The sequence below is a fragment of the Mustelus asterias genome, chromosome 14 (genome assembly GCF_964213995.1).
Source record: "Mustelus asterias chromosome 14, sMusAst1.hap1.1, whole genome shotgun sequence".
Lineage (NCBI taxonomy): Eukaryota > Metazoa > Chordata > Chondrichthyes > Carcharhiniformes > Triakidae > Mustelus > Mustelus asterias.
The window spans coordinates 32,254,600-32,280,817 of NC_135814.1; the positions used below are offsets into that span (position 1 = coordinate 32,254,600).

The following is a 26,218-nucleotide window of genomic DNA, read 5'->3' on the forward strand; positions in this document are numbered from 1 at the left end:
ACTATCTTTAGAAACAAAAAGCATTTAACCAAAGCTTCATTTTAGAATTATGCTAGGAACAAGTTTTGTAGATTGTGGCAAGAATCCATCTGAAGTTGCTCAATATTACAGATGGACTCTCAGTTATGAGGAAATGTTAAAAAGGTTTGGCTTATCCTTGTTAGAACTGAGATTTCAAAATGAACTAATAAAGCTACAAGGAAGTTTTATAAAGTTAAATGTCAGATTGTTCACATTACCTTTCCAACCTTCAATTTACTGAGTGAATGAAATAATCCTTTCTTGCCAAATATTCAAAGTAAAAGTCAGAGAAGTCATACAGTATCATTTTTTTATTAACTTAACCATAATTAGCAACACCTAAACATAAGTGTTGAGGATGAGGATAATCAGTAGACAGAGCTACTTACAAAATTGATAATAATGTTTATAAAGGTAGTTCAGTTGGGTCACTGTAACTCAACATTGGCTAGTTTACTGATTATCAATTTATGATTGGGATCAATATCTGAGATTGATATATATTAGTGAGGTTAATTTGGGGTGGAATTCTTTTTTTTGCGATTATGTTCAGTGGTGGGCAACTCCAGTGGTGCCTTTCCCACTGGCCAGAATGGCGGCTTATCCCATGCCAGATTATGCGCTTGGAACCTCATTAATTATGCACAGGTGAGTTCCCCTCCAAGTCAATTGGTGCACCGGCAGCTGATTCATCTGCCCGTCAGCTGGCGGTTCAATGGTCCTGAGTGTGCTGGGCCTGTCCAACACACTCATAGCACTCACTCCAGCCCACCTATCTTCACCAAACCATACAGGATATCAGCAACCCAGGGGAAAAAGGCTAGTAGCCTCAAGAAGAGGTCTGTTCCTCAATTCAACCATGCTCCACCTGAACCCATCACCTGCGCATTGCCCATGCCTCACTTGGACCTAGAGCCATAGAATCATAGAGGTTAACAGCATGGAAACAGGCCCTTTGGCCCAACTTCTCCATGCCGCCTTTTTTTTAAACCCCGAAGCTAATCCCAATTGCCCGCTATACCCATCTTAGCCATGTAACTGTCTAAATGCTTTTTAAAAGACAAAATTGTATCCGCCTCTACTACTACCTCCGGCAGCTTGTTCCAGACACTCACCACCCTCTGTGTGAAAAAATTGCCCCTCTGGACACTTTTGCATCTCTCCCCTCTCACCTTAAACCTATGCCCTCTAGTTTTAGACTCCCCTACCTTTGGGAAAAGATATTGACTATCTAGCTGATCTATGCCCCTCATTATTTTATAGACCTCCATAAGATCAGCCCTCTGCCTTCTATGCTCCAGAGAAAAAAGTCCCAGTCTATTCAGCCTCTCCTTATAACTCAAACCATCAAATCCTGATAGCATCCCAGTAAATCTTTTCTGCACTCTTTCTAGTTTAATAATATCCTTTCTTTAATAGGGTGACCAGAACTGTACACAGTACTCCAAATGTGGCCTTACCAATGTCTTGTACAACTGCAACAAGACATCCCAACTCCTGTATTCAATGTTCTGACCAATGAAACCAAGCATGCTGAATGCCTTCTTCACCACTCTGTCCACCTGTGACTTCACTTTCAAGGAGCTATGAACATGTACCCCTAGGTCTTTTTGTTCTGTAACTCTCCCCAACGCCCTACCATTAACTGAGTAAATCCTGCCCTGGTTCAATCTCCCAAAATGCATCACCTCGCATTTATCTAAATTAAACTCCATCTGCCATTCGTCAGCCCACTGGCCCAATTGATCAAGATCCTGTTGCAATCGGAGATAACTTTCTTCACAATCCATTACGCCACCAACCTTGGTGTCATCTGCAAACTTACTAGCCATGCCTCCTATATTCTCATCCAAATCATTAATATAAATGACAAATGACCCAGCACTGATCCCTGAGGCACACCGCTGGTCACAGGCTTCCAGTTTAAAAAACAATCCTCTACCCACCAGATCTTTGTGCATCCCATTTCAGTAAATGATGTGGTATCCCTTTGACCCCCTTGTTAGTGAGCTTTTCATGCCGTCTCGTCAGGGACCAGGTTCCCTTTCCTTAGTCTTCCCTCTGCCTTCCATTGTTTGTCTTCATGTTAGGGTACGGATCAGAAACCCCAAGGTATATTGTGAAGTTAGACTAGACCTCAACTATTTGCTATTTTTGGCATTAATGTGAGGATGTGATGTTTCATTCCAGGTGCAATTCTACTGCCAAACTGGGAAGCTTTTATCAAAACAAACTTTATTTAACAACACAGTTTAACTATAACAAATTAATTAGTTTAACCTTTGAACAATGCTTAAATGTGATGAGACACAACTCTTAACTGTTAACCTATCCCCATGAGTTCTAATTCAAGCAATATACCTCTTATAAACTTAAAACCCCCCTTCAAAATCAGTTAGCAAACACAGACTTGCACGCTTATAATTAGATTGCCAGTCCTTGTGTTCTCAGAGCACTTCTGGAGAGAGAGACAGAGAGACACATTTTGCTTATTTCAGAACCAAGCAGAAACTGACTGTTTTAAAGCATTGTCTTTCCAGCAAGTTTAGATCCGCCCTTTAACACAGGACTCTGGACCTGTCAATCAACCTAATCAAAACTCTACTTTGAAACTCCAAGGGAAATCCAAGGAAACACAAATGTATTAACGTTTAGACAAACAAACCATTAGGTAAAAACAGTCATTATATTGCATTCTCAACATGGAACTGCATGTTTTCCTAGACAAATCAGCACCTCGCAAAACAGAGCTGACCTTTAAACATACCACTTACAAGAAACATGATAAAAATACATTTCTTAAAGGCACAGGATCATTACATTCATCCACCTTCTTTCTCCTCTGCCTGCAATCATGACCCCTTGCTCTTCTCTCCTTCTTGAACAGCCCTCCTTCCATGTTGTTCCTCTTGTCTTGATCTTATTGAATGGCGGGGCAGACTCGAGGGGCTAGATGGCCTACTCCTGCTCCTATTTCTTATGTTCTTATGTTCTTTGTCAGGCCACATACTACACCCCCACCACTGCCCCGGTCCTCACCTTACACTCCACCCCTGGTCAAACTTCGGACCTTTGTTGCGATCCTGCTCCTGTTCAGATAGACATTTTCTTGAATAAATTCAATAGAACAATAATTATCCTCTTTCTCACTGGTGCTGCAATATCTGTTTAATTTATATGCAAGTTATATTTACCTTTTTTTTCTTTCAGGCCTCCACCATTTACACATGTATAGTCCTCCATCTAGTCATTGCAGTCAAGTGGTCTGTTAAAATACTTGCAGTGGTGTAGTAAATATTTTCCTTTTCCTTAATTCTAACTACATTCTGTCCATCTGTAGCTCACACTCGTTTAGAGCTTCCTTTCTATCTCTCTGATGATCTCTTGTGAGAATTGCCAAACAGAACAAATAATGTTGTAGAAAGCACTAATGGATTGTTTGTCAAGATTTGGCATTGCTTTGAGGATTACTATCCTGTTGTTCTCATCCCCATGGAGACTGATAGGGGGTGACTTATCTTGCCAGTCAATGGGCAGGGTGAACTGGGAAGATTGCACAAGAAATGAAAAATCGGGTTTGTGCTCGATTTCTCGTCTCTCGCAATCTTACCAGACCTGGATTTCCAGCGAGATCAGCCTTGCATCCGGGAAGGGTGCAAGGCTGATTATAATATTTAAATTAATGGTAATGTTGATTTAAATATTACTAGTGAGCCCGGGATGTAATTGTCTGGATTCACTTGCCTTAAAGGCTTCATTGGTGAAGACCTATGGCCCCATGAATGGGGACTTGATGTGATGGCCTTGCAGGTAGGACCGGAGGCCATTGAGGTCCCCTGGGAGGTCAGTGGCAGGAGGGCAGTGCCAACCTGACACCCTGGCAGTACCAGGCACATATGCTGCCATTGCTCATGGGGCTCCTGGTACTGCGCAGGGATCGGCCGGGGGCGGGGGAGGGAGGAAACTGCGCACTCTGTAACCAGTGATCGGCTGCGGTGAGCTGTCTGGGCGCGGTGATTGACTGGGTGGTGAGATGGGGGTGGCGGGGGGGGGGGTTAATTAACAGCGGTGGGTGGGAGGTAATATCCATGGGTGTGAGGAGATGTTCAACCGGGGAGGCTAGCAATATTGGGGGAGGCGGGGAGGCAGGGGATATCACAAGGGGAGAGGTAACTGACAGATGTCTCTGTTTTGTTGCACTGAACAGAGAGATCTGCGTATGCATGATTGAACCCTCTACTGTGAGTGGCCGGCTTTCCAGCGAGCTTAGGCCCTGTTTCCTCCCCCTACTAACGGCAAAGATTCTGCATCATTTTTTGCATAAAGTGATGCAAGATTGCATTTTCAAACTCACCCAAAAAACGGATCTGAAACTCTCCTGTTTTCACACTCGTTTGGCACTTCGAATTTTTTTGGTAAGATCGTCCCCATAATTTTTAAAAAGAAATTTGAGCTTCCAGTTAATAGCTGAAAGGATGGCATGACAAAATTTGATGTCTAACCTACGCATCTCAGGCCACGAAGGGGCAATTTTTAGCATGGCCAATGAACCTAACCCGCACATCTTTGGACTGTGGGACGAAACCGGAGCACCCGGAGGAAACCCACGCAGCCATGAGGAGAATGTGCAAACTCCACACAGACAGTGACCCAAGCCGGGAACCGAACCCAGGTCCCTGGAGCTGTGAAGCAGCAGTGCTAACCACTGTGCTACCATGCCGCCCAACTGATAGTTAGTGACCAACTGAACTGGTTTATTCTGTTTTTGTTTATATACATACACACAAGTGGCCATGGTAGAGTGCTTTTACATAATCGTGCATCCTTAGTTACATAATAGTTAAGTTGAATGTGTCAGCTGTAGCTGAGTCAGTAGCAGCCTCACCCACTTTGGGATGAGACAAAATCTTTTGAGTACAAAATCTAGACGAACGTCCCAGTCCGGCAGTACTGAGGGAAATTATCTGTTGGACAAAAACAAAAGTGCTGTTGACCAAATACAATCTTTATTGACAACTTCCATTTTAAACGACAAAAGAGAACACTCCCTTTTTGCCTTTAGCACAATCAAAAACATTCTTCATATATACTTTACACTGTCCTTTAAGTAAACATTCTCCCAAAACCAGTCCAAGTAATTATTGCCCCCTCCCCTCCTTCTGTTCTTTTCCTTTCCAAGCCTGGTAACTTTTAATCTCAGAATTGCCTTTCACAGTGAGGTTTTTTCCCAGAGATTCTTCATCTAGAGCAAGCTTGGTGAATCTTTAAACTTTGTTTAAACTCCTCATGAATTTGGGTATTTTCAAGCAGAGCCCAAGCTCCCACCAACATTTCTGCCTGGTCAACCGTAGCATCTTGCTGCCTATATCTTCTCTCCCTCTCCTGGATCTTGTCCCTCTTACATTGTGATTTTTCAGGGATAGCTTAGATCCTATCCTCTCAAAGACCACCTCCATGGCAATATCTATCACATGGGCCTTGTATCTAGATGGAAATGCTGATAAATTATCCTTGGGACTCCAACTCTCTTTTATCTTGGAAGTAAATGAACAGTTTAAAGCATAACTATTTACAACCCAACATTTCTCAAAACCTTACTGGGACTTTGGAAACTCTCAGTCTATAAACTGTTTGGTTGCTGTCAATGTCTCCAAGTGAAAACACCTTGCACCTTCTTCCCACTAAAGCAATCTTTAATTTCTAACAATCAAACTAGCCAGGCTTGCTGTCGGGCAGATTGCAGAACAGCCACATGACCCCCTTCATTTTACTTTAAAGACGCAGTCCCAAAACACCTTATAAACTTTACAATTGTAACCCTGTTAAAACAGATTAACAAAATGTGATTGGAAAACATTGGGCTGGATTTTTGTTTTTTTGGCAAGGTTGAAGGAGGCAGCATGTAAATTGAGTGGTCTGTTCTCTCCTGACACCACTGTCTCAGCTCGTCCAATCGAGTCTAGATGAACAATTAGTGGTTGTCTGGCAGGAAGGTCAAACTGAGATGCAAAGGGGAGCTCCATGCCAAATTGGCACTGTAGTCTGGACATCATGCAGCAGAGAGGTAATGCTGTGAATTGGAAGTCCATCATGGCTACAAGCTTAAAGGCTGCCTACTCTCCAAATCAGTCTTTTTTTAAAACTGAAGACAAGATACAAAATGAGATTTAAATTTTAAAAAAACGATGCTGCCACATTCCCCAACAGAATCTGTTGCTACATTCAACCATAGTCTCCTTTCTCCCACCATGGTGCTGCCTCATCATAGCTGCTGGAAAACACTCCCAAATGTTTCACATCCGATGCCCAAAAAATGCAAGGGGAAACAAAATTTGCAGACAACAGGGTTTTTAACAAGCTCAGTTGATTAGTAATTTCAAACTGATAGGCAGGCTGCTGACCATAATTTTGGAGACTGGTGTGAGCAGTATTGCCAACCCAATGTCATCACACCCTATTTTTGGTTCGCACAGGATAGCAGCCACTCGCTTTGCTGATGTAAAATCTAGCCCATATTTTCCCATTACTCTTCAATGAAAATAGAAAACTTATACATACATTTGAAGTGACAGTGTGGAGTAGGTGGTTGATCTCCAAACATGAAATGATTCACTCTCATGAGCAAACTATTGCAGTTATTTTTTAAGGGAGAGGAGAGAAAGTGTGGGATTTGTGAAGATTGCAGGAGACAGGAGATGTGCAGTTAAAAACAAATTTCTTATAGTTCTAATAGTTGAAGTCCTTGGGCAAACAAGTTCTTTAATATATAGTAATATTTTCTTCCAGTCAGGAGAAGAGTCATTGGATGTAAATTGCAACAGGTTCGATGGCCAGACTCCCCCTATGTTAACTGTACAAGGTGTGGACATGTTGGAAAAACTGAGGGATCTTACATCAGCAGATAACACAGCAGTAGAGATTGTGCAAGAACTTCTCAAGTATAAAAAGTAAGTTTAAATTTAATACAACAGAAAATTTATTGTCTACAAACAGTAGGAAATCTAAATGAATCTATTTTGGTTTGTTATTGAGTCCAGATCAATTTGAATTCTTTATAAACTGTTGATGACTTTCATGCACATGTTAGAAGTAAGCTGACAAAGCCAAAATGACATTGCTTTGAATATTCTAATGAAGGCAGATTACCAGTTAGTGAATGAACCACTGTCATGGCAAAGGCAAATTCAATAAAGCAATTATATTAAAAAGAACAAACAACCCTTTTAAAATTGCTCATCACATACTAAAAAAAAATTAAGTATTTGAGGGAGAGAAATACAAATGGATTCTTGACCATTATGACCATGGGATTCAAGGCAATCCAGCAAATTGGATTCAAAATTGGCTTTGTGGCAGGAAGCACGGGGCGATGGTCGAAGATTGTTTTTGTGCCTGGAAGCCTATGTCCTGTGGTGTACCACAGGAATTAGTGCTGGATCCCTTGGTGGATGAAATTAGCTGACAGGCTTCTGGGTCACTTTCTGGTGTGCACTGCACTGCTTCTGATGCGCATCAGGTGGATGCAGGAACGTCCCAGGGATCAGACAGTTGGCGGTCTGCTAGATCCCAGGACACAGCTGTGCCCAAGACAAGTGCCATGCCTCTGGACATATCTCTCCATCAGCTGCTAGAAATACAAAAGCAGAGCCAGGAATATCAGGAGCTGCTGTCAGCAACATTCCTGCAACTACAAGGCTGATTGGAAGAGTCCCAGAGCCTTCAGTAGCAGGAGATGTTGCTGGCATTGGTGTAGCACCCAGGCCAACACTGCAGTGCAAAGCCTAAGTCAAGACATCAGAGCCATGATTGGTAAACTCCAAGCCATGGCTCAGTCACTGAGGACCATGGCTGAGGACTTCGACAGTATGGTGCAGACACAGAGGACCATTTCTGAGAACGTTGACACCATGAAATAATAATGGACCTTCTAGACTCGAAGTGCAGAATATGTTGAGGCTTCTGGAGCTCACCCCTGCTGCCCCTCCCTCCCATGGATTAACCCAGGGGCCCATGAGCAGCCTGAGGAAGGAGGAAGTACTCAAGCCCAACCCAGTCTCTTCCACTAAGGAGACTCTGGCAGTGACTAGCCCTTCTGACACTGAAGCAGCTCAGGGACAGCAGGCAGAACTGGGTGATGTGGTTACACCAGTGCTATCCAAAAGTTGGCCAGGCCCTCCAGAGGATGTCTGCCAGGTGTTTCAGGCAACTGGGTGAAGAAGGTAGCAGGCCGCCTCCATTTCTGATGTGTGACCTGGGAACGCACCTAGAGGTAGTGGGCATGGGTGCAGTAAGGCATAGGTAGTTAGAGTTCAAAATAATTTGTCACAATCACAACTCATCTCATTCAAAGCTATTGTTGTTCACAACCTTAATACCTCATTGTCATCCTGGATGGACTCTGCCATTATTCAGTGAATCCTAGACCTAGCTCATTCTCCCCCTCTGGAGTAAAATGACAAAGGGATGTGGCCCCAACCCTCACTCAAACTGAGCCAGGGAGCAGTAGTCCAAAGTCTGGGCATACAATGCATCCATCATCACTTTGTGGATGCATCTGTGTGCAGATGAGTGCAAGATCCCACAGAGATTACCCATAAAACATTGGGACGATCTAGTTGCATAAAGATTCAGGGCCTGCTGTGACCTTCACGGCCACATGGAGTGGGGTTTCCTCCTCCTCCACATGGCACAAGGTTTGATAGAAGGTCGTTCAGGTGCCCCATCATCTCCATTGTGAGGCAGAGTGTCCTGCCACACATGTTGTCGAACAGCTCCATGAACACCCTTGGTCTCCTTCTTCTTTCCCTTTGAGCCTCCTCTTTGGCCTGATGGGTGGACTGCCTTTGAGCTTGCCCTGTGACACTCTGGCCTCCTGGCATAGAGTTGTCCCTGAATGCGGCCTGCCTTAGCTGGAGTCTGTGCTCCTCCTGCACAGTGGTCAGTATAATCGCCTGTTCACTGGCTCCACCCTGATGAATCTCAGACCTCTGCGAGGAATGAGAGACAGAGAAAGACAGTCAGGTTCATGTTCCATCGTGCTACCTTCAGACCCTCTCTACACCACTGGTCCCTCTGGTCCTGGAAGCTGTCAACCCTACACCTTATTCGACAGCAAGCGCATGCTTGCACGTCTGTGGCTCTTCCAACTTCATCATTTGACCAACCCTGGTCAATGCCCTTTCTACTCAGTTGCCTATGGCCTCCCGTCAGGTTGTTTCCTCCCTTAATATTGACATCACGGAGTTCTGGCAGGCTGCTTCAATGGCTGCCTATCCCTCATGTGCAGGGTCAACTGAATGCCAATGTGAGCATTGCATCCTTTGCATCCTCTAAGGATGGGTAGTGGCTGCAAGGCTCAACACATTCCTCCTGATGCCCTGCACCCAATCTTTTATCCTTAATACACAAAATTCTACCCCTCTCCTTGACTTTGAGGCTGGGGGCAGCTGACATTGGTAAGGCTCAAATTATGATAGGCCAATTAGTTAGATAAGCAGAACTCTCACGAATGCGAGAGGGCACAGTTACTCTGAGACACAGACAGGTGACACATATAGGCACCTATATTTGGGCTTTGTCATCCTGTAATCTAAGACTCCTGGGCAGCCACTGTATAATTTCTAAATAGTGACCCCCCCCCCCACCCCCTCCCCCCCACCCCCTCCTCATTACCATCCTTCCTTCTCTTTCAGGATCTCATTCAACCAGCCCCTTGGGGCAGTCTCGTTCAGTCTCTACTCCCTCCCCCCCCCCCCCCCCCCCCCCCCCACCTCATGCTCCCCCAAATGGTCTATACCCCCATGCCACTAGCAACTTTGAACTATGTGCTCATTCTCACTTCTTTGCCAAACAAGCAGAAGAGTCACTAATGGCACTGAAAAGATTTTAAAACAGAAAGCCTTCCTCTAGAATTACTCAGGGCAGTCAGCAGCTGTGAAACCAGAAAGCCTTTACATTCATTTTGTGCTCTGAAGGGACTTTGAGACAGACACACTTCAGAATAGCTCTGGGCTCTGATGGCTTTTAAGACATAGCTGATGGCTTTATGGCAACACACACCAATCATGACCCCCCCCCCCCCCCCATCAGGGGAGAGACCCCCAAACTGCTCCCCTCACCCCAAAACCCTGCTCCCCTTACCCCCACCACCCTTGAACTAACCCCCCCTGCAGCTGTCCAGCATATACTGTCCCCTTGCACACCCTGGTACAAGGTGGAGAGGGATACTTACTTCGTCTGTGTGACAGTACGCTGGTGCATGGGAAGGTTTTCAGAATACTTTTCACTGTATACTAATACATGTGACAATAATAAATCGAATCAAATCAAGATTTAGTGAGGTCTGAACATCTGACTTGAACCTAGCTAATGATGTTAAAATGGATTCAAATTCAGGAAAAGGACTGTGAGGAACTTGCACAGTTTGGCATAGGAAAAATGAGAGGCTCTGACAGGCTTGAAAGTGGACAAATCCCCAGGCCCAGATGAATTGCTACCCAGGCTGCTGTGGGAGGCAAGGCAGGAAATTGGAGAGGCTCTGACACAATTTTTTAATTCCTCTCTGGCCATGGGGGAAGCGCTGGAGGACTGGAGGGTGGCTAATGTGGTTATGCTTTTCAAGAAGGGTAGGAGCGATGAACCAGGAAATTACAGACCGATAAATCTCATGTCAGTGGTAGGGAAACTATTGGAGAACATTAGGAAGGAGAGGATTAATATCCACTTGGAAAGGCATGGGTTAATTAGGAATAGTCAGCTTGGGTTTGTCGGAGGGAGGTGATGCCTCAAATGCAACATGCAACAAATTTGTTAGAATCTTTTGAAAATGTGACCAAGTGTGTGGATGAGGGAAGTGCAGTTGCTGTAGTTTATATGGATTTTAGCAAAGCCTTTGATAAGGTCCCACATGGGAGACTGATTGAAAAGGTTGAAGTACATGGAATACAGGAAGATTTGACAAGATGGATCCAAAACTGGCTTAGTAATAGGACACAAAGTTAGGTAGTAGAAGGCTGTTTTTGTGACTAGAGGCCAGTATCCACTGGTTTACCACAAGGTTCAGTGCTGGGATCCTTATTGTTTGTTATATACATGCATAATGTAGACGCTTATATGAGGGCAATGATAAGCAAGATTGCAGATGACACCAAGATTTGTAATGTGGTTAATAGTGAAGAAGGTGGTCGTAGGTTACAGGAAGGTATAGAGGGTTGGTCAGATGGGCAGAGCAGTGGCAGATGGTATTGACCCTGATAAGTGTGTGGTGATGCACTTTGGAAGAAGTAACAAGACAAGGGAGTATTTAATGAATGGCAGGACACTAGTGACTCTTGTGGTGCTTATTCACAGATCCCTGAAGGTGGCAGAGCAGATGAACAGGATAGTTAAGGCGACATATGGGACACTTGCTTTTATCAGTTGTGGCATTGAGTATAAGAGCAAGGAGGTAATGTTGGAGCTGTACAGAACATTGTTTAGGCCACAGCTGGAGTACAGTCCTGGTCACCTCACTATAGAAATGATATGATTGCATTAGTGAGGGTACAGAGGCGATTCACCTGGATGTTGCCTGGGATGGAGCATATGAACTATAAGGAGAGACTGGATAGGCTTGGATTGCTTTCTTTAGAGCAGAGCAGGCTGAGGGGGACTTGATTGAAGTGTATGAGATCGAGAGGTATGGACAGGGTGAATAGGAAGGAGCTGTTCCTCTTGGCTGAGGGTCAATCACGAGGGGGCATAGTTTTAGGGCAAGGGACAGGAAAGTCAGAGGGGATTTGAGAAAATATTTTTTTCACTCAGAGGGAGCTGGGCATCTTGAATGAGAAGGTGGTGGAGGCCAGAAATCTTACAACCTTTAAAAAGTATTTGGATAAGCACTTGAAACATCATAACATTCAAGGATATGGGACAAGTGCTGGAAAATGGGATTAGTGCAACTTTAGTGGTAGTTATTGTTGATGCAGACTCGATGGGCCGAAGGGCCTTTTCTACACTGTCCATAGTTGGGAAATTGCTGGAATCCATCATTAAAGAAGAAATAGCAGGACACTTGGAAAAAATGGTTCGATCAAGCAGACGCAGCATGGATTCATGAAGGGAAAGTCGTGTTTGACGAATTTATTGGATTTTTATGAAGATGTAACGAGTGCAGTTGACAGAGGGGAACCAGTGGATGTGTGTTTTTGGATTTCCAGAAGGCGTTCGATAAGGTGCATCACAAAAGGTTGCTGCAGAAGATTAGGGTACACGGAGTTGGGGGTAAAGTGTTAGCGTGGATTGAGGATTGGCTATCTAACAGGAAGCAGAGAGTTGGAATAAATGGGTGCTTTTCTGGTTGGCAGTTGGTGACTAGTGGCGTGCCACAGGGATCGGTGCTGGGGCCTCAACTGTTTCCCATATACATAGACGATCTGGTGGAGGGGACCGAGTGTAGGGTAACAAAGTTTGCGGATGATACAAAGATGATTGGGAAAGCGAATTGCGTGGAGGATGCGGAAAGTCTGTAGAGAGATTTGGATAGGCTAAGTGAGTGGGCGAGGATCTGGCAGATAGAGTATAACGTTGACAAGTGTGAAGTTATCCACTTTGGAAGGAATAATAGTAAAATGGACTATTATTTAAATTGTGAAAAATTACAACATGCTACTGTGCAGAGGGACCTGGGGGTCCTTGTGCATGAATCGCAAAAACTCAGTTTGCAGGTGATCAAGAAGGCAAATGGAATGTTGGCCTTTATCGCGAAGGGGATGGAGTATAAAAGCAGGGAGGTCTTGCTGCAATTGTACAAGGTACTGGTGAGACCACAACTGGAGTACTATGTGCAATTTTGGTCCCCTTATTTGCAGAAGGATGTATTGGCCTTGGAGGGAGTACAGAGAAGGTTCACCAGGTTGATACTAGAGATGAGGGGGTTAGCTTATGAGGAGAGATTGAGTAGATTGGGCCTGTACTCGTTGGAGTTTAGAAGGCTGAGGGGAGATCTTATAGAGACATATAAGATAATGAAGGGGCTAGACAGGGTAGAGGCAGAGAGATTCTTCCCACTTAGAAAGGAAACAAGAACTAGAGGACACAGCCTCAAAATAAGGGGGAGTCAGTTTAGAACAGAGTTGAGGAGGAACTTCTTCTCTCAGAGGGTAGTGAATCTCTGGAATTCTCTGCCCATTGAAGCAGTGGAGGCTACCTCGTTAAATATGTTTAAGTCACAGGTAGATAGATTTCTGATCAATAAGGGAATTAAGGGTTATGGGGAGCGGGCGGGTAAGTGGAACTAAACCACTATCAGATCAGCCATGATCTTATTGAATGGCGGGGCAGGCTCGAGGGGCTAGATGGCCTACTCCTGCTCCTATTTCTTATGTTCTTATGATTCTATGACTCTATTGGGCCTGATTTCAACTGAGATAGTTAAAAAATTGTTTTCTTTGAGGGGCAAGTGGAGTTTAGCCACAAGAGATTGAACAGGATAAAAGAGCGGCTGTTGCCACACCAGAAGTATATATTACAACTGGCAGAATGAATGCAGTTAAAACCTATACCAAAAATATAATGCTTTTAAAAATATGTATTTTCCTTTTAACCTCCTCCACATTTATAAATATACATGAAAACTAAGTTCCTATTATATACTTATTGAACAAGTACAATATTATGCTGTGTTATGGTTCAGGTCAGAAACTCCAAAGTGTTTTATGGAGCCTACCAAGATCATTAGTTTTGCCTCTTAAATTTGGCGAGGATAAGCATGATATGTTCCATTTCAGATATGATTCAAATGACCCACTTGGGAGCTTTTATCAAACAAAGTTTATTTAAGAATATAGTTAACATGTATAGTAAGAAAATTAGCAAGAACTTTCATCAATTACAAACAAGAAACAGAACAACCACTATAATGTCTAACCCTTAACAAATATACCTAACGTGTTCCAATCAAATCAATCCCATAGACAAAGGACCCTTTTCACAGGTTTAAACACAGCAAAGACTGATGCTCATGTAATACTGGACTTGGGTCCTTTGAATGAAGTCTGCAGTTCTCTGGATAGACTCAGAACAGTTTGAAGTCAGAACAGCTTCCCAAAACATCAAGGACTCTGGGAAAGCCACCAACAGCCGATTCCCCTTTTCAGACAGGTAAGACCTTGCTTTCACCTAACTAGCAGAATTTCCAAAACCAGGGAGAGAGAGAGACTTATTTTCAGCTTGATGCCGCTTCTAAAACTAAAACTCAAACCTGTAGCTCCACACTGAAAATGAAAAAAACTCCTCCAACACCTGACCTGCCAACCATTTTTTCTCCCATCAATGCAGAGCTATAAACATCCCAGTAAAAGAAACAAACCCCTGTTTAAGCAGCAATAAAAAAAACTCATACACAGCCTGGCAACAATGAGAAAAACAAATTGAAAACGTTTGCTTACAACTGCAGAGTACATGATTTAAAAAAAAACACTTTTTAAAGGTACACTAACGTCACAGTTGTGCTTTACAGAGATTTGATTTTTTACAATTCAAACAGGAGATTGGTAACTCCATATGAAACCCATGTGAAAAACACAGGAAGAGAACAACAGTCTGATGTAATACCAAATCAACTATCACTACAAGGTAAACTTGCTTGCTTTAGTTTGAATTAAGATTTTCAAGCATTTTATGAGACAAAGTTACTTCCTTCTAAATTACTTTATAGGAATGTAGAGTGAAATAGTTTAGACAATGATTACTAACTGCCCTGCCATTGCATAGAAGGTCCTACATAAGTGAATACAGGAAATTAAGTAACTGAATAAGCAAATCGTTCAAATCTATTAATAAAAGACAAAATCATTTGAATTAGAAATGTCTGTAACACTAATCTGTATTTTTTGGGAAAATAAGCAGTTTCTAAGAATCTTAATTTTGATGATAGTAATTGTTTTATTCTGGCATGTGTCGCAATTTTAAATTTAAACAAAAATGCCGCTCAACATATAGTGCTCCCTTTATAAAGAATATACAAAATATATAGATTTTCATCAAAATAATGTATTTATATCTATCAATTATAATCAATATTTTATCATTATGGTAGATTATTCTAAGTCAGGATTTCCCAAACTTTGAGCCACGGAACCCCTAATGACCTACCAATAGCATCAGGAAACACCAAGCACTCTCAATGTTGGCTCCCCTTTTTGTTGCTATGAAAGGGAACACAAAAATCAGATGTAAACAAGTCTTTTCTAGCTATAGTTATGCATACATTAATCTGGTAATAGTTTAAAAGTTCTCTAATTAAAAATATATACGTCTTACCCTTTGACATTTTTATTGGGAGGAATGATGCAGGAAAGCTGATTCTAATATTGGACACACACATCTCACACACATCACGCACAAACACGTCTGTCTCACATTCACACATATACTCACGTCTGTCTTTCATATTCACACACACACACCTCTCTCACTTACCCCTCTCTCTCACATTCACACATACACACCTTGCTTACTCACCCCTCTCTCTCACATTCACACACATTTGCCCTCACATCCTCTCACACACAGCACACTCATATTCCTCAATCTGAGGCCCGACCTCCCTTCGAGGCCAGAACCACCTCTCCCCACTCCTTTCTCGAGGCCAGAACCAACCCCCTGCCATTTCCTGAGACCCGAACCCCACAAGCTCCCTTCTTGAAGCCCCGCTGCAGCCACTTGTAGGCCATGCATAGCCTTTTCTTGCCGCCACTGCCTGCTTTCTGCCCAATACATCACCTACCAGTTCAGCCGCCCATGGGCTATTCTGCCCAGCAACAGGGAGATGGAATAAATCAAATTGGCCAATCAGAGCAAGGCCTCTCAGAGCACTGTAAGCTGATAGGCTGACTAGTCAGCTTCGCAGACCCACTGGAGACCTTTAACAGACCCCTGGTGATCTGTGGATCCCAGTTTGGGAATGCCTGTTCTCCAACCATTCGTTTTTATTGCTTGTTGTCTAAGTGAACACTTTTGTATTTTTCTGTTTGTGGATATTTAATCAAGTGCTCAAATCCAATCAAGAACACCGGGGCAACACAGTGGTTAGCACTGCTGCCTCACAGTGCCAGGGACCCGGCTTGGGTCACTGCCTGTGCGGAGTCTGTATGTTCTCCCTGTGTCTATGTGGGTTTCTTGCGGGTGCTCCCACAGACTGAAAGACATGCTGGTTAGGTACATTGGCCATGCTAAATTCTCTCTCAGTGTACCCAAACAGTCGCCAGTGGCGACTAGAGAATTTTCCCAATAACTTAATTACAGTGTTAATGTAAGCCTACTTGTGACATTAATAAATAAACAAACATAAATTTAAACTGAGAGTCAGTTAAGGATCTGTGCATGGCCTTTGTATCATGTATTGACCAGGCAATGGTTGTAACCACAGTTACAACATATTTAGAATATTCAATACTCTTAAATGACAGGAAAAAAAATTTCAAGAAGTGTATGGCTGAATGCAAATACTTCATGGCCTTAACACCAGCAGCATCCAGCAAATTCTGCATGTGCCAACAAAAATTGAACTAAGATCACTGCTCTTAAATAAAAAACCAAATTATTATAAGGAGGTACTGTTTAAACTCTTTTTTTTTTAAATCACATTTTTAAAATAATATTTTGTCCTTTGATTCTGTAGCCATGCAGGCAGAGGACACTTCCGTCTGCTCTCCCAATCCAGAATCACCTTTATTACATAACTTCCTTGCATGTGGAGAAAAGGTCGGGATAAATGTTGATCTGAACATCTGTGATTCACAGGTAACAGGTTGGGTTTCATCTTTCTGTTGAGACAGGAGTCAATTTTGAGTAAAGTAAACAGAAGCACACTTTATTTAAGGGGTTTCTTCTAATCATCAATGATGTTGGATTATCTGGAATTTATAATTGTCCTATAAATAAATATTTGGGACTTTATGGTGATGCAAACAAAGATATTCTAGAGGTATTGATGAGATAATCAAACATTGTAATATATAGGTTCTTCTCTATAACATGCAATGAAGTATAAATGAAAAGAAAATGCTAGGAATACTCAGTAGGTCTGACTGTGTCTGTGGTGAAAGAAACAGAGATAGCATTTCAGGCCAAGGTCCTTCTTCAGAACTGATGGGAAATAGAAATGTAATAGATTTTAAGCAAGCAAAAGGACAGACGGAGGGGGAGAAAGAAGAAAAAAGGGATGGTCTGTGTTAGGGTTGAGAATGGAAAGGTAGTGACTTTGGCTGGAGTGAAGAAATTAAAAATTTGCCCAGAGTGGGTGTGAATGACACAATAATGAACTGCTGTATCCGAAAGCAAAACAGGAAAACCAAAACGGGGAAACAGAGTTTATGGCCTGACATTGTTGAACTCAACGTTGAGTCTGGAGGCTGTAAAATGCCTAATCAAAAGATAAGGCAGTGTTCCTCAATTTTGCGTTGAACTTCACTTGAACATTGAATGCAAGTTGGAGATTAAAATGGCAAGCCATTGGAAGATGGAGATTATGCTTACAGATTGAGCAGAGGGTTCTGCAAAGCGTTCATCCAATCTGCATTTGGTCTCCCTAATGTAGAGGAGACTTCATTGTGAGCAAAGAATACAGTATATTGAAATAGAAATTAAAATAAAAAATAAATATATCTAGAAGAATATTGTGCAGAGAGACAGTAAACAGGCAAGTATTATATATTTTTCATTTGCATGGGAAGCTGTCACGGGAAAGGAATGAGGTATTGGGGGACAGGGTGTTACAGAGGGAACAGTCCCATTAGAATGCTGACAGGGGAAGAGAGAGGAAGATATGTTTGGTAGTGGCATCATGCTGGAGGTGACGGGAATAAGTTTAACAACACCAGGTTAAAGTCCAACAGGTTTATTTGGTAGCAAAAGCCACACCAAATAAACCTGTTGGACTTTAACCTGGTGTTGTTAAACTTCTTACTGTGTTTACCCCAGTCCAACGCCGGCATCTCCACACGGTGACGGGAATGGCAGAGGACGATCATTGGATGTGGAAGCTGGTGGGGTAGAAGGTGAGGACAAGGGTCCTATTGCAGTTCTAGGAGGGCAGGAAGAGGTGAGAGCACAAGTGCAGTTGAGGGCCCTTTCATGGAGGAGAATCTTCAGTTGAGAAAAAAGGAAGGCATTTCTAAAGTGCTGTTGTGGAAGATTGCATAATCAGAACAGAGGCGACGGAAAAACTTGGAAAATGGAATGGAATCCTTACACGAAGCAGGGTGTTAGGAAGTGTAGTCAGGGTAGTTGTGAGAGTCAGTTGGCTTAAAATGAGTATTAGTTGAAAGCCTGTTGATACCCTCCTACCCTCATGGCACTATAGTGCAGCGTTTAAAAATATGATTAATATCTGGGACCCTGCATGGTAGATTTTGTGAAAAAAATCTTCAAAACTGAACACTTCTATAAAATTGCTTTTAAGCTTCTCGGCTGTAATGACATAGTCCTAATTTTTTAAACCCTTGCTGCCATCTCATCCCTGGCATCCTTCTAATGAATCTATTTTATTCTTTACCAGATATACCAATACCTCACTTTTTTGAATCCCTACCTCACTCTTTCAACTACATGTGCAGTTGTTTAATCTTTTTCTGCCAGTGAGGCTTGGTGCATGACAAAGAAAACATTCCAAAACAGTACCCGCATTGAATCTAAATAATAAAATATAATGACCAAGGAGTTTTGTACTTAGATATAGAAACAAGGCTATTGAAATGATAGACAGGCACAACACTGACAAAGATTCTTTCAAAGGGTGACAAGAGCTGGTGACATTGCTGATGACTTCAGTGTGTAACCCAAATACCAATGTGTGGAAAGCATAACATAAACCTGTATGGTCCCATGAAATGTAATAGGACAAGACCAATGGGCTGTTGAAAGGACGCTTTTATTGCCTGGACAGTTCTGGAGAAGCCCTGCTGTACTCAGCAGAACAGGTGTCATGAGATGACAGCTGCTGTCACTGGCTATATGTGAAGCATCTGAGAAGCAGGAGCACGAGCAGGAGGAGGAAAATGGGAAATGCAACTGAGGCAACTCTGCTGGATGGGCTGTCTACGAAGGACTCAGTTGAATGGAATACCAGAATCCACAAACCCAATTCTCCATGCATTGATCGTCCAACACCTGAACTTCCGCTGTCACTGACCATCACAACATTTTTTTGATTCATGAGATGGGAGTAGCATAGGCAAGGCCAGCAGCTATTCTCCATCGCTAATTCCCCTTTAAAAGCTGGTGATTGTTCTGAGATCAGGTCCCATTTGCAAATATACTCTGCTATCTGTTTAACACTCGTTTATTAGGTTACAGAATAGGCAAATGAGAGAGAGAGAAAGAGATTTTGATTCTAAGTGCTGGGTGAACTTGAAACTGGGAGTGTTTCAGACCCGACTTTTAGCCTCGTTCTCAGGCGCTCCCATACGCACTCTGCCTGCAAAAATATCAGCGATTCCAAAACATGCTGCAGAAGCCTGTGGGCAGGGCTTAACGCACCCAAATTCCTGCAGCTCCGAATGGCGCCTCCAATTGCACATGCACATAAAAAAAGATAGAATGCCACATGGCTCCCAGGCCGGATAATGCCTCCCCCTGGCCCCCACAGACATTGTCCTGCCCCCACAACATTACTGACCCCCTTATCCCCCCACCCCCTCCACCACCCAGACCGATTGCGGCCCCCTCCCCCATTCCCCTCACCGATCTCAGGCAGAGTGGCAGCGGACCCCCCCTTCCCCCTTACTGATCATAGGTGGGGTGGCAGCGGACCCCCCTTCCCCCTCACTGATCACATGCAGACTGGCAGCGGACCCCCCTTCCCTCTCACTGATCAGAGGCAGAGTGGCAGCGGACCCCCTCCTTCCTCCTCATTGATCACAGGCAGAGTGGCAGTGGACCCCCCTTCCCCCTCACTGATCACAGGCAGAGTGGCAGTGGACCCCCCTTCCCCCTCACTGATCACAGGCAGAGTGGCAGCGGACCCCCCTTCCCCCTCACTGATCACAGGCAGAGTGGCAGCAGATCCCCCCTACCCCCTCACTAATCAGAGGCAGAGTGGCAGTGGAACCACCACCTCCCCATCGATCTCAAGCAGAGAGCCGTCGGACCCACCTGCCCCCCCCCCCACAGCCCCCACCCACCACCACCACCAATCTCAAGCAGAGAGCCATTGGATACTGAGCACTTACCTCCTCACTAGCTGGAGTGCACGAATCAGATTTTTGTAGAATATGTCTGTTTCACATCGAATCTGGATGGGCGAACGTGGTGGTAAAGGGAAAAGTGCCGGTAAGGTTGGATGTGCAGCTCATTAAGTCAATTTAAATGCATTTAAATGGCCATTGCGCCCATTTCAGGTGCAGTCCCGATCGTGGCTATTTTCAGGCCTTGGTAAAGGGGGAACCGGCACAGATCGCGCTACTCACTTCACGCCTGACTTTACCAAGTTTTCGCACCCAAAAATGGGCACAACGTGATGGTGAAATCAGGCCCAGACAATCTGACACATGACTGACTAGTGTTAATGCTTCAACATCATCTACTTCATAGATTAGCATACCCCATCTGTTAACTCTTTGTGCTATGTTGATGGGCTACTTTCCCAAACCACAACAGTCCATTGTGTCATACCTGCACTGCAGTTAGGGAGAAACTTCCGGGATTTTGGCCCAGTGATTGTGAAGGATCAGCGATATATTTCCACGTCTAGATTAAATGTGGATTAAAGGGGAACCTCCAGGTTGTGGTGTTCCGATGCATTTGCTGCCCTTGTTCTCCTAAATGGTAGAAGTTTGGAAGGTGCTATTGAAAGAGCTTTGACGAGGTGCAGGAATTGACCTTTTTTAAATGGTGAACACTGCTGCTACTGTGTGTCGGTGGTGGATGGGATGCCAATCAAGCAGGATGCTATATCCTGGATGGTATCAAGATTCCTGAGTGTTGATGGAATTGTGCACATCTGCAAGTGGATAATATTACATTGCACTCCTGCCGTATAGATGGTGAAAATACTTTGGAGTCAGGAGGTGTTACTCACTGCAGAATTCACAGCCTTTGATATGCTCTTGGTGCCACAGTATTTATATGACTGGTCCAGTTCAGTTTCTGGTTAATGATAACCTCCAGGATGTTAATGGTGGAGAATTTGGCAATGGTTATGCCATTGAATGTGGGATGTCGCCAGGGGCTGGGGATTGCGATAGGTGGGGTGTTGTTCTCTCAGTGCAATGACTCACAGTTGGCCAGATACAATATAAAGGTGAATGCTTATTTACAGGTCTTCAGACACTCAAAATGACAAAAAAGAAATAAGTTCTTGATGTTATTATCTGCCAAATTTGGTGATGATTTGAAATCTCTCAATGTCTTTTTTAACTTGAGATCCAATAGAATACTGGAGAGAGCTAAATGTAATGAGAATCCAACTCCAAGGAATCTATCAATTCCTTCATTAACAATCTCTATAAGATGGCTGAAGGATGTGAAGTTGGGTATTTAAAGTCTGAGCTCATTTGAGACAGAATGATGGTGGGTTTTGCAAACAATTCATTCTTTGACCTGCCACAAGCTAAAGATGATCTTATCCTTGACACAGCTATCTGGAAGCTGCCAAATAGCCTAAATGAAGAAGGAAGAAGAAAAAACACTGTCAAATAGACAAATCAGTAAGAAGTCTCACAACACCAAGTTAAAGTCCAACAGGTTTATTTGGAATCACGAGCTTTCGGAGCACGGCTCCTTCAGCAGGTGAATAAACAAATAACGTTTTAGTGCACCCCGCAAGAAACAATCAAGGATAACAACAACCATGTACCCTCAAACCAGCCAGACCAACCAGGTGCAGTTTAACCTCGAGCAATGGAAGAAGCAGATGAAAGCAGAGAAACACCAGCCCAACCTCCAGGCCAACAACAAGAACAAGCAACACCAGAGCATGCCACTCTCCCAACAGAATGGTGAATGTGATGTGAAAGGGTTAAAAGCCTCCAGATTGATGATTTGGAGGGGCAAGATGGAATAATGAGAGTGTTATTAATGTTAATACTGTAAAAGCAATAATGTTAGAATAGCATCAAAGTTGTAAAAATAAATTCAATGCACAAGACATATAGCAATGCAAGACGTGGAAGTAAACTAAAGTACCTCTACTTCCATGGGATAAATACTTGGGGAGGTGTAATAGAAGGGTTTGGTACATAAAGGATTAATGTGGGACTGAGGACAGTACCACCCATACAGTAATGTAAGAAGACACCTGACCAGAGCCAGGGTCAGTCTGGAGATGGACACAGTTGTGTAAAATCCTTGGATGGAGTTAACTCCATACCTGCACCTTCTACTGTAAATACGTACATAGCTAAGAATTGTTAATAAAGACTTGTTGTTAATATACTCCAGATTGGAAGCTAATTTTAAGTGGTGCAGGGTAGGTAGTCACTCATGATATTGGGCCCTTGCTGATGCATCCAGTCAATCAACAGCACTTAGCTCTCTGGCTGTAGTCTAAAGTTATTGAAATGAGCAGGCAGCATAAAGTTAGTGTGTGGCCTGCCTTGCAGTCAATGGTTGCAGGTTAATTGCACATCACAATTCCCTAGCTCCTTTTTGGAAGCTATTGAATTTAGCCCTCTCAGTATTTGGTACACTGAGAGACTTTTAATGTTCATGTGATTTTCTGGCCTTTAGGTGTCGACTGAGGACTCAAAAAACACAAACTGTTTGATGAGCAGAAATAAGACTTTAGCTCCTGAAAAAAGCAGTTTGGTCAGACAATCTGATGGAACAAATTCAAAGTTTCAAAGACTAACACAAGGTACTGTTATATTATACCTCGGGTTGTAATTATTTTGACCAGGAAGGTGTAGGATATGCTTTGGACATGCAAGCAATCATACTTGTACATGCAGACTAGTTACATCACTTATGTTGTAGGGAGCCTGATTGCACAATAAAGAAAAGGGTCGCTTAATGTGTAAGCTTTGGTGAAAAGCTGTAAACAGCTTATTATTTACAGAGGCAGAGAATGTGCTTCCAGTCTCAAGTATACAAACCTCATTCAGGTGCCATTGACCAATACGGGTATACTCTGCTATTGTTTAAGGTGTTAATTTACTACTCATTTAAGATCATAATTGTCTTTTTCTATTTAAATTTCAAAGGGTAAACACTGTTGGGCAAATTTGGGGAAGGAGAAAAGTTAATGCAATTTTCCCATGCTAAAATCATATGCAAGTGGTGAAATTATGTGCTGACATATAATTTGTCAGGCATCCTGCATTACAAACAAATGTTTGCCAATTCCTTTTTCATGAAGATGGTTTTCCTTTCAAACTGTAGAGAAAGTTTCCTATTGCAGATATTTGTTATAAAGATCCCATGATTTAGTGTGAATGTGCCTTATTAGAAACAGAAATGCAGAACAAAAAGTTCCAATCTGCCCACTGAAGAAAGATGAGTTTGCTACTAATGGATTAGAAAATATATTTTTTCTTCTGAGAGTTCTGCCTGGAGTGAGTCAGGTAGAGAGTAAGACACATTAAGGATAAACATTAACTTTCTATAGAACTTCTTTAAGAGGTTTCTCCTTTAGAAACATAAGAATATTGGACTTAGGAGCAAGGATAGTCCATTTGGCCCTTTCAACCTGTTCTGCCATTCAACACTTTCCTGCCCGCCCCCCCATAACCCCTATCAAAAATCTATCTAACTCAGCCTTGAATAAATTCAATGACTCAGCATCCATTACTCTCTGGGGAAGAGAATCACACAGACTAACAACCTTCAGAGAAAGAAAATCTCCTCACCACTGTCTTAAAAGGGATACCTCTCATTCTTAAATTGTGTCCCCCAATTCTAGTCTCCCCCACAAGAGTAAGATACCTCTCATTCTTAAATTGTGTCCCCCAATTCTAGTCTCACCCACAAGAGTAAACATCCTCCCGGTATCCACCCTGTAATGTCCTTTCAGGATCTTATGTGTTTCAATAAGATCACCTCTCATTCTTCTAAACTTAAATAGGTTTAGGTCCAACCTGTTTAACCTTTCTTCGTAAAATAAGCCCCTTATCACAGGAATGACTTGAGTGAACCTTCGCTGAACTGCTAATGTACAATTATATATTTTATCAAATAAAGCTGTACACAGTACTCCAGATGTGGCCGCACCAAGACTTTTATATTTAATTCCCCATGCAATAAATGCCAACATTCCATTTGCCTTTCTAATCACTTGCTGTACCTGCATGCTAACTTTTTGTGATTCTTGTTTCTTATTTCTGTTAGACTCCTACTTGCTGTAACTTTCACACTGCCTCACTTACTGGAAAGGTCAAGAAATCTGGAATAGAATTTTCCCCTAGCATAAATATTGCTCCTTTGTTAACCAATGGGAGAAATACTCTAGCATTGATTGTCTAAAAGCCCATGTGGTTTTCTAATACCCTGTGGGGAAGAAAATCTGCCATCCTTACTTGGTCTGACCTACATGTGACTTCAGACCCACAGCAATGTGTTTGACTCCTAACTGCCCTCTGAACTGGCCTAGCAAGCCACTCAGTTCAAGAGCAATTAAGAACAGATAATAAATGCACCCCTTGCCAGTGATGCCCAGAATGCATGAAGGAATAAATTAAAAAGGGAACAACTCAGCTAGCCCCACTTCTCCCACCTTTTTCCCACATGCCTGCATTTTTTTTCTATTCAGATAATTATCCAATTCCCCTTTGAAAGCCACAATTAAATCTGCCTCCACCACACACTTGGATTGTTTTACTTCAACATTGCCTTTGGTTCTTTTGGCAGTCACCCTAAATTAGGGTCCTCTGGTTCTCAACCCTTTGACGAATAGGAACAGTTTCTCCCTATTTACTCTGTCTGGAACTGTCATGATTTTGAACACCTCTTTCAAATCTCCCTTCAACCGAAGGAGAACAACTCCAGCCTCTTCAATCTATCCATATATCTGAAGTCCCTCATCCCTGGAACCATTATCATAAACATTTTCTTAACTCTTTCTAATGCTCACACATTCTTCCTATAGTATACTGCCCCGAATCAAATACAACACTCCAACTGAGGCTGAACCAGTGTTTTATAAAGGTTCACCACAATTTCCTTGCTTTTGTACTCTATGGGCGGAATTTTACAAGATTTTTTCCAAGCGCCCAGCTAGCATGAAAATGGGAGGGTTCCTGATCTGTTTTTTGGGCGAGTTTTCACACCAAATCTTATGCACTCAGTCTTTGAAAAAGTGGGCTAGACTGTTTCTAGCCACCAGAGGCAGTGAGTGGGGCTTAATTTGACAGACAGCCTGCAGCTCAGATCGGAGCCACAAACTGGGCATGCACAGAAAAAGCTAAAAAAAAGCAGCTCTCCTCACAGAACACCTCTGGACCAGATAAAACCTCCCCCCACATGGACATTGGGAACATTCCACCCCAACATTAACGGGCGTGTGACTCGCCCAAACTGTCTCCAGCTGATCTGCCCTAAAAAGGGAAAGCTCCATAAAAATCCCAAGGATGGACGGACAGGCAGGCATTGCAGGAAGAAACCTTCAGGAAGACAGCACTCTTCCTGAAGGCAGGCCTTCAGGAAGACAGCTCTCTGTTTTTCTGATGCTGATCTGCCCAGGTTACTGGAGGTGGTGGAGGCAAGGCGGGACACCCTCTTCTCCCCAGCAGGATGCTGTCCCAGGGGAAGGCATGGAAATGCAACCTGGGAGGCGGTGGTAGCATGTGTTAGTGCCAGGGCACTGGCCAGGAGAACTGGGAAGCAGTGCCGCAAAAAACTGAATCCGGGTAGCAAGGGTGAATGTTTAACCTCATCTACCGTCTTCCCCAAAATACCCCCAGATCCCTCCAACCCCAGCATCCTGCATGCTTCCAGCCCCTGACCACCAAGCACCTCCCTCCTCCCCCCAAGAGTATCGCAATCCTTGCCCTCTGAGGGCCACCCCCTGAAACCCTGCAGGACTTGTGCCATCAGATTTTACATGGCTCTTTCTGTCCCCACAGGGGAAGAATGCCCATAATCACCGGGAGAGGGTGAAAACAGGGGATGGTGTGCCTAAGATCCAGGTCCTCACCCCCTTTGAGGAGTGGGCACTGGAGCTTGCGGGAGAGGAAGGGATGTGAACCATGAGTGACAGCATGGTTGGGCTGGAGCATACAAGTGA

At 43.3% G+C, this 26,218-nt stretch overlaps 1 protein-coding gene across 8 annotated transcripts in view; it reads left to right on the forward strand.

The window, feature by feature from the left end:
• Nucleotides 1-26,218, forward strand: part of map3k19 (mitogen-activated protein kinase kinase kinase 19) — a 112,802-nt gene that overhangs the window by 34,881 nt on the left and 51,703 nt on the right. For 3 of the 8 annotated variants that reach the window (XM_078228049.1, XM_078228051.1, XM_078228057.1), the window contains exons 1-5: nucleotides 6,850-6,968; nucleotides 13,974-14,160; nucleotides 14,546-14,634; nucleotides 16,682-16,803; nucleotides 22,729-22,855. In XM_078228049.1, coding sequence (XP_078084175.1) covers nucleotides 14,048-14,160; nucleotides 14,546-14,634; nucleotides 16,682-16,803; nucleotides 22,729-22,855 — 451 coding nt within the window. In that variant the 5' untranslated portion in view covers nucleotides 6,850-6,968; nucleotides 13,974-14,047. Of the gene's footprint in view, nucleotides 1-6,807; nucleotides 6,969-13,973; nucleotides 14,161-14,545; nucleotides 14,635-16,681; nucleotides 16,804-22,728; nucleotides 22,856-26,087; nucleotides 26,215-26,218 lie in introns of those variants that run through there. The other 5 variants (XM_078228053.1, XM_078228056.1, XM_078228050.1 and 2 more) reach the window with 4 other exon arrangements.